The following is a 15,482-nucleotide window of genomic DNA, read 5'->3' as shown; positions in this document are numbered from 1 at the left end:
TTCTCGGAGAAGATAAATCACTGCAAGGTTGGCAATGTAACTTAATGGATTCATAGAGGATAATTACAGCAGAAATATAACATTAATTTATGTCACTTAGAGTAATTTCCCCAACTCAATATTTTAAAGAATGAAAACTGTTGTAAAGATTTTTAAATTCGGTGATGTATCTGTCTTGTCAGGGGAAAGTATGAATGGATCAAGTATTTATTCTGTGGGAGACAGCTATAAACTGAGATAAAATCCTAAAACTCCCATACACAGTAGTAGATGATGCAATATTAGAAAGATTATTGCCTTCTTTAACCTACAGACTAAGGTAGCCTATTTGGGAAACTCCCTCAAGATCCTTAGTAAGACATGTTTTACAATGAATTAAATAATCATAGAATCACAGAATTGTTTGGGTTTAAAGGGACCTTGAAGACCATCTAGTTCCAACCCCTCTGCCATGGGCAGGGACACCTTCCACTAGACCAGGTTGCTCAAAGACTCATCAAGCCTGGCCTTGAACACTTCCTGGGAGGGAACATCCACAGCTTCTCTAGCCAAACTCTTCCAGTGTCTCATCACCCTCTTCATGAAGAATTTCTTCCTTACATCCAATCTAAATCTACCCTGATTCAGTTTAAAGCTATCACCCCATGTCCTATCACTACATGCCCTTGTAGAAAGTCAGTCTCCAGCTTTAGAAGAAAGTCAGTTCCTCTTTAGGTACTGGAAGGCTAAAGAAATCTGCATAAGTCTCATCTCAGAAAAATATTGAAACATGTACTTAAGCAAATACAAAATTCCATCCTTGTTCAACTGAGCTCTGAAGCGTTTATTGGAAGACACTTAAATGAGTCGTTAGGAAATGTGTAAGTTACCATGAGGAGTGTGAATTAAGATTTGCTAGTTGTTCCATGCGAATACTGTTCATGCTCTTCCATTGTGGTAGTTTATCACTCTGACATCTACTAGAGGTACAACAGATGAGCATGCCCTTACCTCCAAGATCCTCTGAATCCAAATTCTGACTAACTTTTTCATAGCTTGTTCATGTGCTCATACTTTGAATTGTTTTTAGAACTGTAACTTAGGAAATTTGAACTTCCAGACTATTTCCTTATTGAATATGTTTAAGCATCTTGAAACTTCACTCGTAAAACCTGTTATTTTAGGGTTGTTCATCTGTTGATCTCCCCCCATTTAACAGGCCTGCTTTTCTAAGTCTGAAATGCATTATTTGAAGCAGAGTATCAGAACTTGAAAAATGAAGACCAAAATTTGTCTCCTTAAATCTTGGCAGTGATCTTCAGCTCTTGAAAGAACACAATAACTGCCATAAAGCACCCATGTGGGTCCAGATCTTCCTTCACAAAAGGGATAGTTGTAAATAGCTTTTCCCTAAGTATCTTCCAAGGTTCCAGCAATTGACCTTTAAGGGCCTTCCTGAAGCCAAGTTTCCGTAATTTGTTTATAAACCTCTGCTGATCTTATCTTATAGGATCTCATCTAATCTTTATTTGATCCTAATTATATTTACATCTTCTCTAACATTCAGTGACAAAAAGGTCCACAAATAATTTCTGAAGTGCAGGGAAAAACACAGGACTACTGTGCAAGATGAGAAACCAGAAAGTGAGACAACTGCAGGCAGTGTGGTTATATGACTCCTTCTCCCCTAATTCCAATGGCACTAGACATCCTCACAAGAATTAAGAGAGATGAGTTTATGCAGATAGAAAAAATGTCATGGGATTTTTCTTGCTGGTATATGGGTGATTGATATAGCAGCAGAAATCTTTTTGGAAAATATGTTTCATTAATAAGATCCGTAAATCTTCTTGTACATACTGAGAAAAAAATTAATGACAGCTACCAGAAATGAAAAATTTTGAATGTGTATTGAGAGAAGAACTTTAAAAACACCAAACAGACTTACTAGTGTTAGAGCAATATTGCACACAAGGAACAGCAGAAGGTCAGGTACTACTCCGGGTACTTTCCCAGCTGAGAACTATACAATACATGGGACACCACTTCTGCAGAGTGCAGATGCCTGACTGCATTTAACCATCATTTTGGTATTCTTAGGCATAAACTTGGTGAATCAGGTCTTTCCAGAGATCATCCAAGAAATATTCTTGTATTACTTCAACACAATGTCTTATTTCTTTTATAAATAATGTATTTTCAAAGTTATTCTACAGACAGCCATCAGGCAAGGTTCTTCTGAGTGTTAGAAACCACCTGAGAATTATGTTCTTTTGGGCAGTTCCCTTTTAGCACTTGCTGTACTAAAGACCAAATGGGACCAGGGACATGTTTTAGTGGCAATTGTGTTCTGCTGGCTCTGCTACGGTGTTAGGAAACTGACCTTACTTCTTTCACACACTCTTGTGTTCTCACTATTACATAGTAGACAAAAATGTCAATTGACGGGTTTGACTGTTGGAAACACATGGACACAGAGGCCACTCAGTTATGTCATATTTTGTCACCTCAATAGGAAGTTGTTTCTTGGTCAGTCTCATATAAAAGTAGAAATGGGTAAAGATCTATCAGATCACCTCCTTGATTCTTCTTAATGGCATAAGATTGTTTTCCCCCAGTCGGGCAATATATATCATCAGCAACAAAGCACAACAGTACAATTTTTTTTTACATAGCATGTAAGGAGCAACCCCAAAACAATCACTAATTGCCAAGGTGATTACCAGTCACTTAGCAAAGAAGCACTGTTATAAGTCTGGATCATGTTTTACTTCAACACCAGAAGCAGCAGCCTGTATCATGTCAAACTTTTTTAACCCACGGTTCCCACTTATTTCAGTGGGGTGTCTGCTTAAAAACATAACAACATAACATGAGTAGATGCTATTGTCTCACATGAAAACATGTAGCTACGGATAATGTGATACAAAAGTAGTTAATACTGGGAAAAAAATGAAAAAATATTTCCAAACACTTTTGGGGAACAAGCAGGTGTTATTGGATTGTCCCACATCAATCTTAGAAATGTTATCCAGCTTTTTCCCCAAGAGTGTCTTCAGATATATAGAGGTATATTTCTGTATTTACCTGGAAGAAGGAAGTAAGCTTTGGATAGCGGTGATAAATACAAGAACAATAAATGCACACACCAAGTTTGATTTGAACACTTCATCCCGCATTTGAGAATACTAGAATAAAATAAATAAATAGATAAATAAACAAAAACAAGGACAAAAAACAAAACAGAAGAATAAGTTAGCTGTTAACACATGAGTAGCTTCGTAAAGACTGATGCATATAGGGGTAGTTAGCAGAAAGAGCTAATAAATCAATAAACCTGAATTTGTTTCTAAAAATGAAACACAACAAACAAATCATTAATAAGCTGGTAAAATGCTTTCTTCAAGAGACCAGAGCTATGTAATTTGCAATACAAAGTTGTTTTACTTGGTTGCTTCTTTTTCCAAAATTATTTGCTTTGAAAATCCCCAGCTAGATATTAGTCCTTGGGCTGATGAGTAGAATACTAAATATTTAATAGCTTAACCAGAGGAACCATGAGTTTCCTCACCTGAACACTGCAGTCAGCTGCGACACTGCATGCATGATGTTTCAGAGTTTTCTCCATGTTTGCCAAACTGAAGACATTCCCTTTCTTCTTTTTTTTTTTTTTTAACTTTTCTTTTTAAAGGTAAGTATGTAGTTTGGGACATCTGTGACTATTTGCAATGTGAGTCATGATCTTTGTATCTTAACTCACCAGAGACTGTGCAGAAACTTGACAATATGGGCATTCTTCAAGAAGAAAATGAGGATATTATGTAAAAGACCATTCAGGTCCACTATTATTAACTGTAAAAGTAATTTTATCAAGAATATTAAACCACTGATGATGCTAGCAGGCTCCTCTTTTATAGGAGTTACCAAGAAAAGGAGTAACAGATACATCAGTGAATCACTGTTGATCAGTTGAAGCAGAAATGTTACCCAAGTCCTCAGCTGGTATTTATCATTGCTAATTCAGTAAACTGCATTTATTCACAGCAGATGAAGATTAGTCCATAAGCATGTTTTTAAAATCTCTTTATCCTATGCTGATGCCACTAAAGTTTCTTCACCTAATAAGAAAATCCCACAAATGCCTGTCCCAGTAGTTTTTCCTCCTCTGAACAATAACTCTGTTTTATTTAATCTCTTGCAAGTTCCCTTGTTTTGAGAGAACTAAGTTACCTGTGCAGAACAAAAGGAAACCAGAGTCAAAGGAAACCAGATATCAGATATCAGAATCTTTCTCCAACAGTTTGGAAATAAGGCACATTACAGTTATAAATGTCTAGAGGGCATTAGAATTGAGAAACATAAAAAAAAGAGTAAGAAATGTATCAGGAACATGCATTGAGCTTCAGCTATGAACTCTCGCATTACACAGCTAATCTGCTCTGGAAAGAAGACCCTATCTAGGCTTAGACTGTATTCACTACATGGATCTTTGGTAGGGACTTCATCTCAGTTATAAACATCTAGTCAGAACAATCTCAAGATCCTAAAATAGGAAAAAGGCTTTTCTCTTTCCAGCCACCTTTTGCTATAATTAAGAGAGGGACTTATTTGTTATTCAAAATGAGGTTCCCCAAAACACTACAGCATCAGTCTGCTTAAATAGTGGAACAGGGCTTTTTTTGGTTGTCACACAAAGAGAACCGAAGGAAAGAGAAAGGTATGTTCCTTAAAATATAACATGAAATCCAACTGTTCCTCAGGGAAATTAAAGCAAACTAATTGAATGAAAAACAAGAATGGAATTGCCTGTTGTGTTGAGCATTGTGTCAAAAGGATGAATGCTGTGGTCTAATAAGTAACAATGTTGTGATCAGAAATTGTTAGCATCTCTGCAGCAGCAGAAACAATGACAAATGCAGCACTTCTGTAGCAGTCTACCCCTTACTGACTTGGAGAAGTAAGAAGGGTAGGCTAAGCCTCAAGGTACTTCCATAAGTATGGGGAGGCATGTTGCCGACTGGAGCCCCATGGAGTGATAGGAAGAATCATGATATGAACTATTCTGCAATGAAGACCTTACCAGCAACATCTCTCAGACCTACCTGCACTGGCATGACTTTCTCATGGCATAATGAAGGCTCACCCTACTCGCCGATGGGGTTTGAACCATTTGCCTGCACTGTTGGGTGGACACTGACTCACCCAGCCAGCTACCTGAAACTGAGCTTGTGTAAGAAAGGCCAAGTTTCACCTGGCAAATAATGCCTCTCCTCTCTTTTCCCAGGGCTCTTTAAAAGGAGAGTACTGGTAATACAACAGGCCTTACATGTTCACCTATAGAAACATGTTCACCTTACATGTATGTGCTCTGGGGAGGAAGGTTTTTGATCTCATCCTCATTGCTGCTTTTTGACTCAGATAGGACCTTAAGGATGAAGAGGGACACCACTGGGCTTTTTTCTTCAGAACAACGTTGTTTGTGCCACTAGAAAAGCTTCTGCAGTACTGAGGAGGAACACAAGAAGATGTATTAGTAATCCTAAGGCAGGAGAAGAGGTGGATGAACTCCTGAGTAGACAAAGATTAGGCACAGATGCAGTTGTTGACCAGTCACAGAAAAGGTACTGAACAGGTTCATAGTTTCTGGGTTGAAGGAAGGAGGTGAGGCCCATGTCTACAAGGATGCAGCATGCAGGAGGGCAAAATTTGTTTCCTACTTATTTACTTTCTATACCTTTCACCCATCAGAAATTTGGAAACAAAGAAATTCAGATATTTGGGTCAAATATTTGACGTAAGAAAACCTGTACTATGAAATTCAAGTCCTTTTGATATTTTCAGTGTGCTCACCTGACAGGAGATATGTAGATAGACACCACCTCTATGCCCAGTTTGATTTATTACCCCAATACAAATATGCAGAAAGACTTAGAATATCTTTATTCAAATCTTTATGTTGGAAATTTTCCTTAACAAAAACCCTACCAAAATGTAAAATTCCCTTCCCTGTTACTATGCTTTATCCTATATGAAAGCACATGGTACTAATATTTCCAAGTCATTGCTATTAAGGTAGAGCATTATAATGATACATTTTCATTACTGAAAATCATCTAAATTGGTATCAGATTTTCCTTATGAGCTATTACATATTTGGAAACCTTTAGTGTATTTTCATGCTACCATTACAAGTAATCTCCTGTGATTAGTCTTTTCCTCTAACTTCCTACTTCCTATTTGTGAAAATAACCTCTAGCAAAACTGAGAGTGAATTAGTCTTTAAATGAGACTAAAAGTGCTAATGAGTGAAATACAGGTTAGTCATAACTAGTCCATTTGGGCAAAGAATCTATAAAATATACCAGATGGGGATCCTGCACAAATTACAAAATCTATGTGGAAATAGACATACTGCTTCAGGGACATAACCCATTCACTAAGGCAACCATTACTACTTGCTGTGGAATCTACATTTATGCTATCACCAAGCAGGACATAGGTGAATGAGTTTAGGAAGGAGCAGGAAGATGTACCAATGGCTTAAATGGCTTTGATATAGCAGTTGTAAACCATTGTAAGTCAGGAGATGCACCAGCTCCCATGGTAGTTTCGGGCGTGCTGATTCCAGATTTTATTTTCTTTTAACTTTTTGAAACCTTAAGCCTCACTGTCAGCATAAATCTGTTCTCTGCAATTGTTTTACAATGAAAAAAATCTTGAAACAACCCAGACTGCTTAAACAGAAGTCCAGTATGACATTTCAGATCTATTCAAGTCACCCCAAAAGATTTATGATCCCGCAGCATGGTTGTGCTGTTAATAAAGCTGAAGGAAGAAATATAGTTTATTGTTCTTAAGGTTACTCACTTCTCTGTGGTTTGAGGTGGAAAGCATCAACACAGTTCTCATAGAACAAGCGTAATACTTCATGATCAGAGTCTCAGCTATGGGTACTGGTTGTTCTGCCTACTGGGTAACTGTAAATCTGGGGCAAGAAGTACTTACAAGACAAAAGAAATAAGTATTAGGCAGATGCCAATGCTGTCTGAAAATGTGAAGGTTAAATGTGAGGGCACTAGATTTTATATGGGAGAAATCACTTCAGCCCTACCTCTGACTTGAAGCTGCCACTGGTGTGAACAGAAAGTGACCGGCAGCAAATGGAAACAGCAGTGTGAGGTGGGAGGTCCAGGGACATACGTTGCCTCCTTGCTTAGTAACGCTGCAGGGAGCAGCTCAAGATGCTGATGTAGAAGGTCATGTAAGCAGTTGCAAAATGTTAATGACTAGAAGAAAGCATAATTCCAGGCTGAAAGGTTAGGGATGGGTAGAGCAGAGAGAAAAGGCTTCTGAAATCGCTGTATGAGACTCCAGTTTAAATCTGAGTTTGCTTGGTTTGTTTCCTAAATGGGTAGGAAGAAGGGAGAAAGTGGTAGTAATAACAGATAACATGGAGGGAATAACTACTTTCTGTAAGAAAACAGTTCACACATCATTTTTTTCATGACTGCCTGCAGAGTGTGTTTTAACACCAAGTCTATCAGGGCAAACCTGTTATTACTGCACAGGTAAATGAGGTGGGAAGGGACATTTTCCCTGTTATCCCACAAGACATTGTTCCAGCCTATAACGAAGAGAACACTGTGATTCATCTTTCCTTAACCCACACAATCCCTTTGCCTCCTGGTGCACTCCCCATCCTTCTCTGAGCACACACCTCGTGCCCTGGCACCCTGAACTCAGCAACTGCTGACCAGCAACTATCCAACTGTTGGAAAAGGAAGAACCAGAGCAAGTAAAACAGTGCTGGTATTTTTTTTAAACTTTACTCCTATGTAATGCTAAAAAGCAGCATGATTTAGAGGACAGGAAGAAGATTTGGTCTACCTTCCGGAAAGGATTTTGTGTTTGTATTGCTTGTACTTACTGACTGGGACTAGAACCTAAGGAAATACTGAATGAAAGCACTACTTTCTAAGTCTTGTAGCACAGGCTGGCATTGGAAATGTCGTACTGAGAAGAATATGTTTCAAAAGTGCTGAGAATATTGACTTTTAAATAGACTTTTTGTCATCTAGATGCAATTGAAGATGTTATTAATATTTAAAATCTGACCTATGTAATGTGATGGATTAGAGGATAGGTTTTTTTTTTTTTCCTTGCTTGCTTAAATTTAATTTAATTAAAAACCTACCCTTTCCATGTAGATTTTCCTGGTCGCTGCTAATTGTGAAGTCTAAAATGAAGAGAAAGTTTATGTCCTGAACATAGGATCTGATTCTGGGCAGTGTCACTTTACTCCAGCCCATGTTCAGGCCTCATTTTATTCAACAGTAACATAAGGTTGGGTGAAGCACTGAATAGCTTGTTCATTCAGCAAGTTATTTATGACCAGGCTGTTTCAATTTGCACAAAAAAATTCTAATATCCTATCCCCCACCTTCTAGGCAAAATGCCACGTTGTCTAGTCTTTTTCACCTTATTTTATGACCGCGTGCCTTAAAAAGATTAAAGATTACTCATGACTTTTAGACCTTTAGATTGGATTCACAGAATATCAGAAATCTTGGATTTCACTTCCTCTGAGTCCCTGTCAGCTCTGCATGATGACTGCACTGAAAGCAATATCTTCGTATCTTCTGTTGCAGCAGTAGTGGCTAACTGGGCTTTGGGGATTCTACCTTGGGTCTCAGTATCATAAATATACCTTTGGGGAAATTGAATTTTTTTTTTTTTTTAACCCAAACCTTTTTTTTTCTTTCTGCAGGATTGATTGTGAAGTAAAAGCTTAGATGTATTTCAAACAGAACTTTTCTTTTCCATTGGTTTTTGTTAGGCTTTCACCACTGATACCACCTGAGGACTGGTCTCCCGTAAGTCAAGTAGAAAAGTCTATTAGCCAGTGGAGGTTAAAGTGATGATGAAGTAGTGGGCCTCTACACTTGCAATTCCGCATTACTTTTTTCAGTCTAAGTGCACATGCTGTCACTGCATTGTAATAGCATGCAAGTCTATGAAATAATTTGAGATCTGTGCAACCCCACCCCATGTCATCAATCTCCAATGAAAATTCTCCCACTGCCTTATCTTTTTTAACGTATAATTTACATCTGGATGTAGACTGAAATAGAAATTAGTGAGATCATGCTGCTGTTGAGAAACAGCAAAGACATGTACAATATTTACCTTTCTGAAGCAGATGTTAAAAAAAGGATGTTTAAAACAGATCTGACAAATTAGTTGTGACTTGAAATAAACATATCATCTGCCTAGAGGACATCAGATGGATCTTATGACTAAATGAAAGGAACATATCTATATAAATATAGATATATGTTTTGAATAGAAGTGTCAGTTTATTAATATCCTCAATCACCATTCGTGCCAAAGCAACCTGTCATGTGACAGAAAACTGCTTGTATTTGACAGCAAATGAAACCAGCAAACGGCTGTTGTTTTCAGAAGCAGAGTTTGCTCAGTGTAGGCATTTTCCAACAATGCAATGTAATCATTGCAGCATTATAACACCTGCATCATGACACTGTCTATTATGACCTCTAGCTCAGTCCCAACTTCTGAAAACTGAAACAAAATGGAAAAGAAACCCAGAAAACAAACAATGCAAGCTCTAACCTACAGCTTCTCTACTTCAGTGGACATTTATTACAATTTGAGTTGCGAATAATGCAGCTACCAAGACCCAGCTACCTTATGCTCCAGGCTGGAGTCTTTAAACATCAGTGAAAAAGGCTTGATATGCTCTCTTCTCAATTTATCGCCACTCCGTAAGTCGATGGTGTGCTCTATTCGCTTGTTAATTTCCTCAGGCCCAGACTGGACATGCAAAGCTTGTGCAAGATGGTTTGGAAGCAGATTTATTGAATTTCTTGTTAGGGCAGCCAGAGTCTAGGGGAAAGCACATGCAAACAGAATAAACCTGCTGGTCCCCTTGGGTTAAAAATGTAATGTTTTAGATCATGTTGCATTGCAAACCATTACAGCATTCCATGCAATTCATTCAATGAAATCTATAGAAGTGTAAAATAATAAGTCTGTTCCACTAAACACATACAGTACATTAAGGGGAGTAATTTAATGCTCTCTTTTATACAGACCAGGAGATTTGCTGCTGCACTGAACACTAGGAATATCTTCCCCTTTCCAGATTTTGCTAATTAATTATTAGAGCATGTATGAGGGGAGCACACACCAAATCACAGCAGGGTATCTAACTCAGTGGTGTGTTTTAGCATCTAAGAATGAAAGCTACAGAAAGCAGAAGTCACAAAACAGGAGTAATGATGTCTTTCTTGATCTTAAAGTTACTGGATGTGTGTAGTTAAGGAACAGATCCGTTAGGAAGGAGTGAAGAAGATGACACTTCTGATTAGTTCAGCATGGGTTTTCAAAGAATGTTCTTCACTACTAGTATATTTCAGGCAGTCTCTATTACAGTTAGACTATATGATTTAATTTAACTGTAATTCATATTATTATTTTTTAAATATTCTCTCAAATGCATGATTCCTTTGGTATTTCATTAACTACTTGGAAAAAAAAAAAGACTTCTGCATAGCTTTGCAAAGGAAAGCTAGCAGATACAGTACAGAGGGTGCTTCTCTTTCAGGAAAGAGGTAGAGTTTGCTTTCATAAAGAGAATAACTCAGTCATGGTATCATTTCATGACACAAAGCACAGTAAAGCAGTACTTTTACACTTGAATGGGAAAATAAACTCTACTACCTGTGATATTCCCAAGGGTTAAGAAATGTTAATGAATGGAAAGGATATAAACCTTCATACATCACAGCACAAGACATTTCAGAATTATTATGTACAAGAAATACACTTCTACTTGAGAAAAATAATTGCATAGGTCCTTGCTGGAAAGCTCTTCTGCTACATGTCCTACTGGGCATTGTTAGGAACAGGAGTTTGGGATTTATTTATCAATATATTCCTCTGGAAAGTCAATTCTTTTGGATCAAGGGATTATGTACGGCAATTGACACAGGGATATTTCCTTTGTTCATATTCAAAGTATAGTCAGCAATTACATTCTAATGAATCTTTTGGAGACCACATCAAAGCACAGGAAAGGTCTCAGGTACCCACTGTGAAACCTCAAGTGGCAACATTCTTTACAATCCTAAAATAAAGTCCAAGGACTCTGTAGTCACTAGTATCTTGTAATCGCATCTTCCATCTCTTGATGGAAGATTCCCAATATATTGGCAGAAAAGGATATCAGGACTGAAATCTTCTGTCTGTTGAAGTGAAAAGCAATCTTCCTGTTTGCCTTAGTTGAAAAAGGACTTCAGCAGAGAAGGTGTGGCAAATCACTCTACTAAAATCTCCCCATCTGCTCTCCAAAAAATCAGTATCATCAACATTTGAAAAAAAAAAAATATCAAGGAAACTTATCTCATACTCAAGTTCCAGATATGCCTGGATCCATATGTTAGGTTCAGAGTCAAAGTGGAAACTCTCAGATTAGAGTAAAATCTTCAGAAAACAAACCATTGAGTCAACTGGATAAATACTGAATTATTACACATTAAGGCACTACTTTAGTTTAGGTATTCCTGTCTCTCTTAAACTGAGATATGCAGAAAAGTTATTCTCCGTTTGTGGTGGCTGAAATCTCACAAGAGGATCTAAAGTCACTGTTAAAGGACAAGATCAAATCAAATGATTTTGTGTACATGAACTCCTCATAATTAGTTCGTATTGCTATATCTCCACTGGAAGTGAAGGTGAAGGTGGCCCCTAATATTTTAGTTTGGCACTGCATTTTATTTACATGAAGAGAATGATCTCAATTCACCTGAGTAAGTGACTAAATTTTTTCTTCAAATTATAGTTTAAAATTTCATTAATATGAAGAACTGTCTTTTTGCTGAATGTATGAAGTGGTTTACAATTCATGGTAGATGAACATGGCATATCACTACTATGGCAATGGTACCAGTAGTATTAGTGCAAAAAAGAACTCCAAAGTTGTATTTATTTTCAGAGGATAACATGGAAATTCATATTTGAGTTTAGTGGAGTCTTCTCTCCCTCCAACTCATATGCATAATTAAGAAAACTGCTTCCTTCTAATTATTAATAACAACAATGAAAAATATCATGCAAATTATTGTCCCAAGAATATTTTCTAACCACATTTTGTCTCTATACCACTCTCTTTGCTCTGCATCTTTTTAGACTGTGCTATGCTACGTAAAGAAGTATTGGTTCTACCTATCACCTCACCTACCCTTTCGTGAACAGCAGTATGGAAGGTACAGTTGTGAAACCTACAATGGGCTTTTGAACTTTCCTGATGCTGGCAATGGCCATTCATCATACAGGAACACACAGAAGATTTTTTTTGGAAAAAGCCCATCCAAACTTGCATCTGAGACTAAAAGATAAGATGAATTGAAACAAACACATACTAACCCTCCAACTTTAGAGATATTTTATAGAGATTTAGAAAAGGTAACTTGTATTAGATTTTACTTCCTTCCTGCAAAGTTTTCATGCAACAGGTCCAAGCACCCTGACCTCAAAAGAAAGGGAAATTTTTAATTGGTGCCATTTAGAAAAATCTAGAAAGACTTCCATTTATTTTTTTCATACTGCAAACACCAGGTCCTGGAGGGAAATAAGGAAATACAAGGTAACATGTTTAAAAAGACAGGATGCAGGTAAGATTTGGTTCAAAAGGAAGACACCTAAATGAAGGTGTCTGGGTGTTTGGTGTCTAAGCTTCTATTACTGGCAATATACACATTGGATACTTTCAGTTGCCCATTCATATTCAGCCATGACCAGCTGAGATGTCCTAGTGTAGCCTGGGTAGCTAGGAGATACGGCACAAGACCTACAGCAACCCCACACACTGCGGGTTGGTGGTAGGGACAAGCTGGCATGTGCTAGGGTAGCTCAAGCTGCAATAGACAGCCACAATTAAGAAGCCAAATCAAACTCTTACTCAGCATGTTTTGGCATAGGTGTGTAGTACTGTTAGAGACATCAGTCTCTTACCTGGCTTCTAACTGATAGTCCAGATGATGACAGGTCTTTTGTAGGCCCTTTGTCATATGGATGTCTCAGCCAACCTAGGCCACCACAAGTAGCACTAGGCCTTTAAGTTTAGCAGCTGAGCTGTGTGCGAGGTCAACATCTGTGACAGTCAGTGGAGACACAAAGAAATGCAGGTGCCTTGGTTTTGGACTGAATTCCACCCTGTTGTTTATACTTGTCTCTCATCTTGGCAGTCTAAGTATAATTTTTGTGATAACTGTTAAGAGTCATTGCAGTCACCACTAAAATATATTTATACAAGACACAAGCATTTTAATCTGCCTTTTTTTTTGTAATTCATGTCATTACAGGCCCATCGGGTGCCTTCAGCAGCACACACAGTGACCATATTGCACTTTCAGCTACTTATTCTGGAATGCCCAGAGAAGAAATCCAACTTCATCAGCTATTCATTTATTTTAGAGGAGGCCTTAGAATCATAGAATCCCAGAATAGTTTGTGTTGGAAGGGACTTTTAAAGGTCATCTAAGCTAACCTCCCAGTGATAAGCAGGTACATCGGCAACTGGATCAGGTTGCTCAGAGCCCCGTTCAGCTTGACCTTGACTGTTTCCAGGGATGGGGTAACTATCACCTCTCTGGGCAAATAGGCTCTCTTAACATAAAATAACTTCTCTCCAACTTTCTGTGCTTTAGAAAAGAAGTCAGGACACCTGTTGCATTAACAGACAACTCCACCTATATTGGGCATGGTCTGACTTTCAAAGCAGACACTTGCATCCTTGACTTACCTCACCATCAGAGCTAAGACATGTGGTGCTAACTGTGCTGTAGACACGCGTGACTATTGATGTCTGTGACTGCATACATGAAGCGTGGTTATTATGTTCCTCATTCATATCAACACAACTTCAATTCACTGTCTTAGGCTCCCATAGAAAACGAGTTTGAAGTAAAGAATATGGATTGTGATGAATTTGAGTTTGGCAAGAGAACTTGCCAGAGACTTTATAATTTCATATTCTTCCTAACATAACTATGGCTAGAAGTAAGACACATGATGAAAGTTGCTCCAGTTTTGTTGTACCTTATATTGGGTAAAGAAATAACTTAAATGCTGTTGGCAAATATTCAAACATACAGAGTGATTCATTGTTGGGTTGTTGCTACTTGTATTCTCAAACTCTGTTGCTGGCAGTGACCTTTAGGCTGATACTTAACATTATTAAATGCTTATTCTGTCTAAGGCTGAAACACCTCTGGAAGAAGCTACTGTATCCTAGTATAATTTAAATCTATCTTCTGAATTCTAAGTTGAAATACATTATATATGAGCAGCAACGCCTATTGTCTCAGCTTTAAAACTGAAAATTACATAACAATTGAATTACACATGGAATAGCAGATCTTTAAAATCTTGTCTCTACCAAAAAGATTATTATAAAGCTGTGTAATATAAAATTATAGTTATTTCCAGCACAAAACCAAGTTTTTAAAAAAACAGTGAGAAACTGCTCTAAAAATGGATTGTTTATTGCCATAAGACAAATATCTTCTTAAAAAGAACTCTTTACTTATGCCTATTTCAATGATATTCATGGGCTTTTTGCTAGTTTATTGGGTGGGTGTTGTTCAATAATTGAATAAAAACCCTAGTTCTTTATTTCATTCCTCCTATTTGTTAGCATCAAGGTCAGGTTTAGCTGTGTAAATGATCAACAAAATGATAGCTTACTCCACATAGATTTTTTTGGACTACAGAAATTGCAATGTTTTAAAGGGAAAGAAGAAAGAGAGAGATCAGAATTCACAGCAGCATGCACCCATGTGTCTATTCCTAATGAAATGAGAATATAGAGACAGGCCAACAAAATACAGAGAATACTAAAAGGCAGAGTACATGCAGATGCACAGATGTACAGAACACATATAAAACAGTTGTTTTATATAGCAGCAGACATTGCCATGCTCCAAGTTCAGTTTGAAGAGACAAAGACACCACCATGGGCTGATTGTGAAGGCTTATCACTTCTGAGAAGATTTGTAAGAAGCAGAAGACGGTTGACAAAGCAAGACCTCCACATAACAACACTCGAAGTTGAACAGACAATGCAGACAAGTAGGACTAAGGATGTGCGGCAGAAGAAAGGATATATCATGTCATTACAGATCCCTCAAAAGAATGGAAGAAAACTCCATCTGACCTTGTTTCAGAAGGACTCATCAAACTTTGAAGTGCAGTGAAGAGAGTGGTGTCTGAGGGCATTTTAGCCTTTCTATCTTTAATTCCTCTAAGCAAGCAGACTTCATAGGTGTTTTTTATGACTGTACAAGGATTGCTGATTCTCCGGGTGCCAGAAATTAGCCATGCAATGCTTTTGGAGAAGATCTGATCAGGAACAGTTGTTATTACATCACACTTCTATTGAGCTACATATGACCTTAGAGGCTAACTCACCTACTGCTGAA

At 37.7% G+C, this 15,482-nt stretch overlaps 1 protein-coding gene across 1 annotated transcript in view; it reads right to left on the bottom strand.

Moving 5' to 3' along the window:
- ADCY8 (adenylate cyclase 8 (brain)) overlaps positions 1 to 15,482 on the bottom strand; it is a 51,969-nt gene that overhangs the window by 31,456 nt on the left and 5,031 nt on the right. The window contains exons 3-4 of the mRNA XM_010156133.1: positions 9,688 to 9,885; positions 3,067 to 3,167 (exon numbers count right to left, since the gene is read on the bottom strand). Of these exons, the coding sequence (XP_010154435.1) occupies positions 3,067 to 3,167; positions 9,688 to 9,885 (299 nt within the window). The remainder of the gene's footprint in view (positions 1 to 3,066; positions 3,168 to 9,687; positions 9,886 to 15,482) is intronic.

This window comes from Eurypyga helias, unplaced genomic scaffold, assembly GCF_000690775.1.
Source record: "Eurypyga helias isolate BGI_N326 unplaced genomic scaffold, ASM69077v1 scaffold8317, whole genome shotgun sequence".
Classification (NCBI taxonomy): domain Eukaryota; kingdom Metazoa; phylum Chordata; class Aves; order Eurypygiformes; family Eurypygidae; genus Eurypyga; species Eurypyga helias.
Note: the sequence above shows the minus strand (reverse complement) of the source record. Positions and strands in the feature narration are given on the sequence as shown.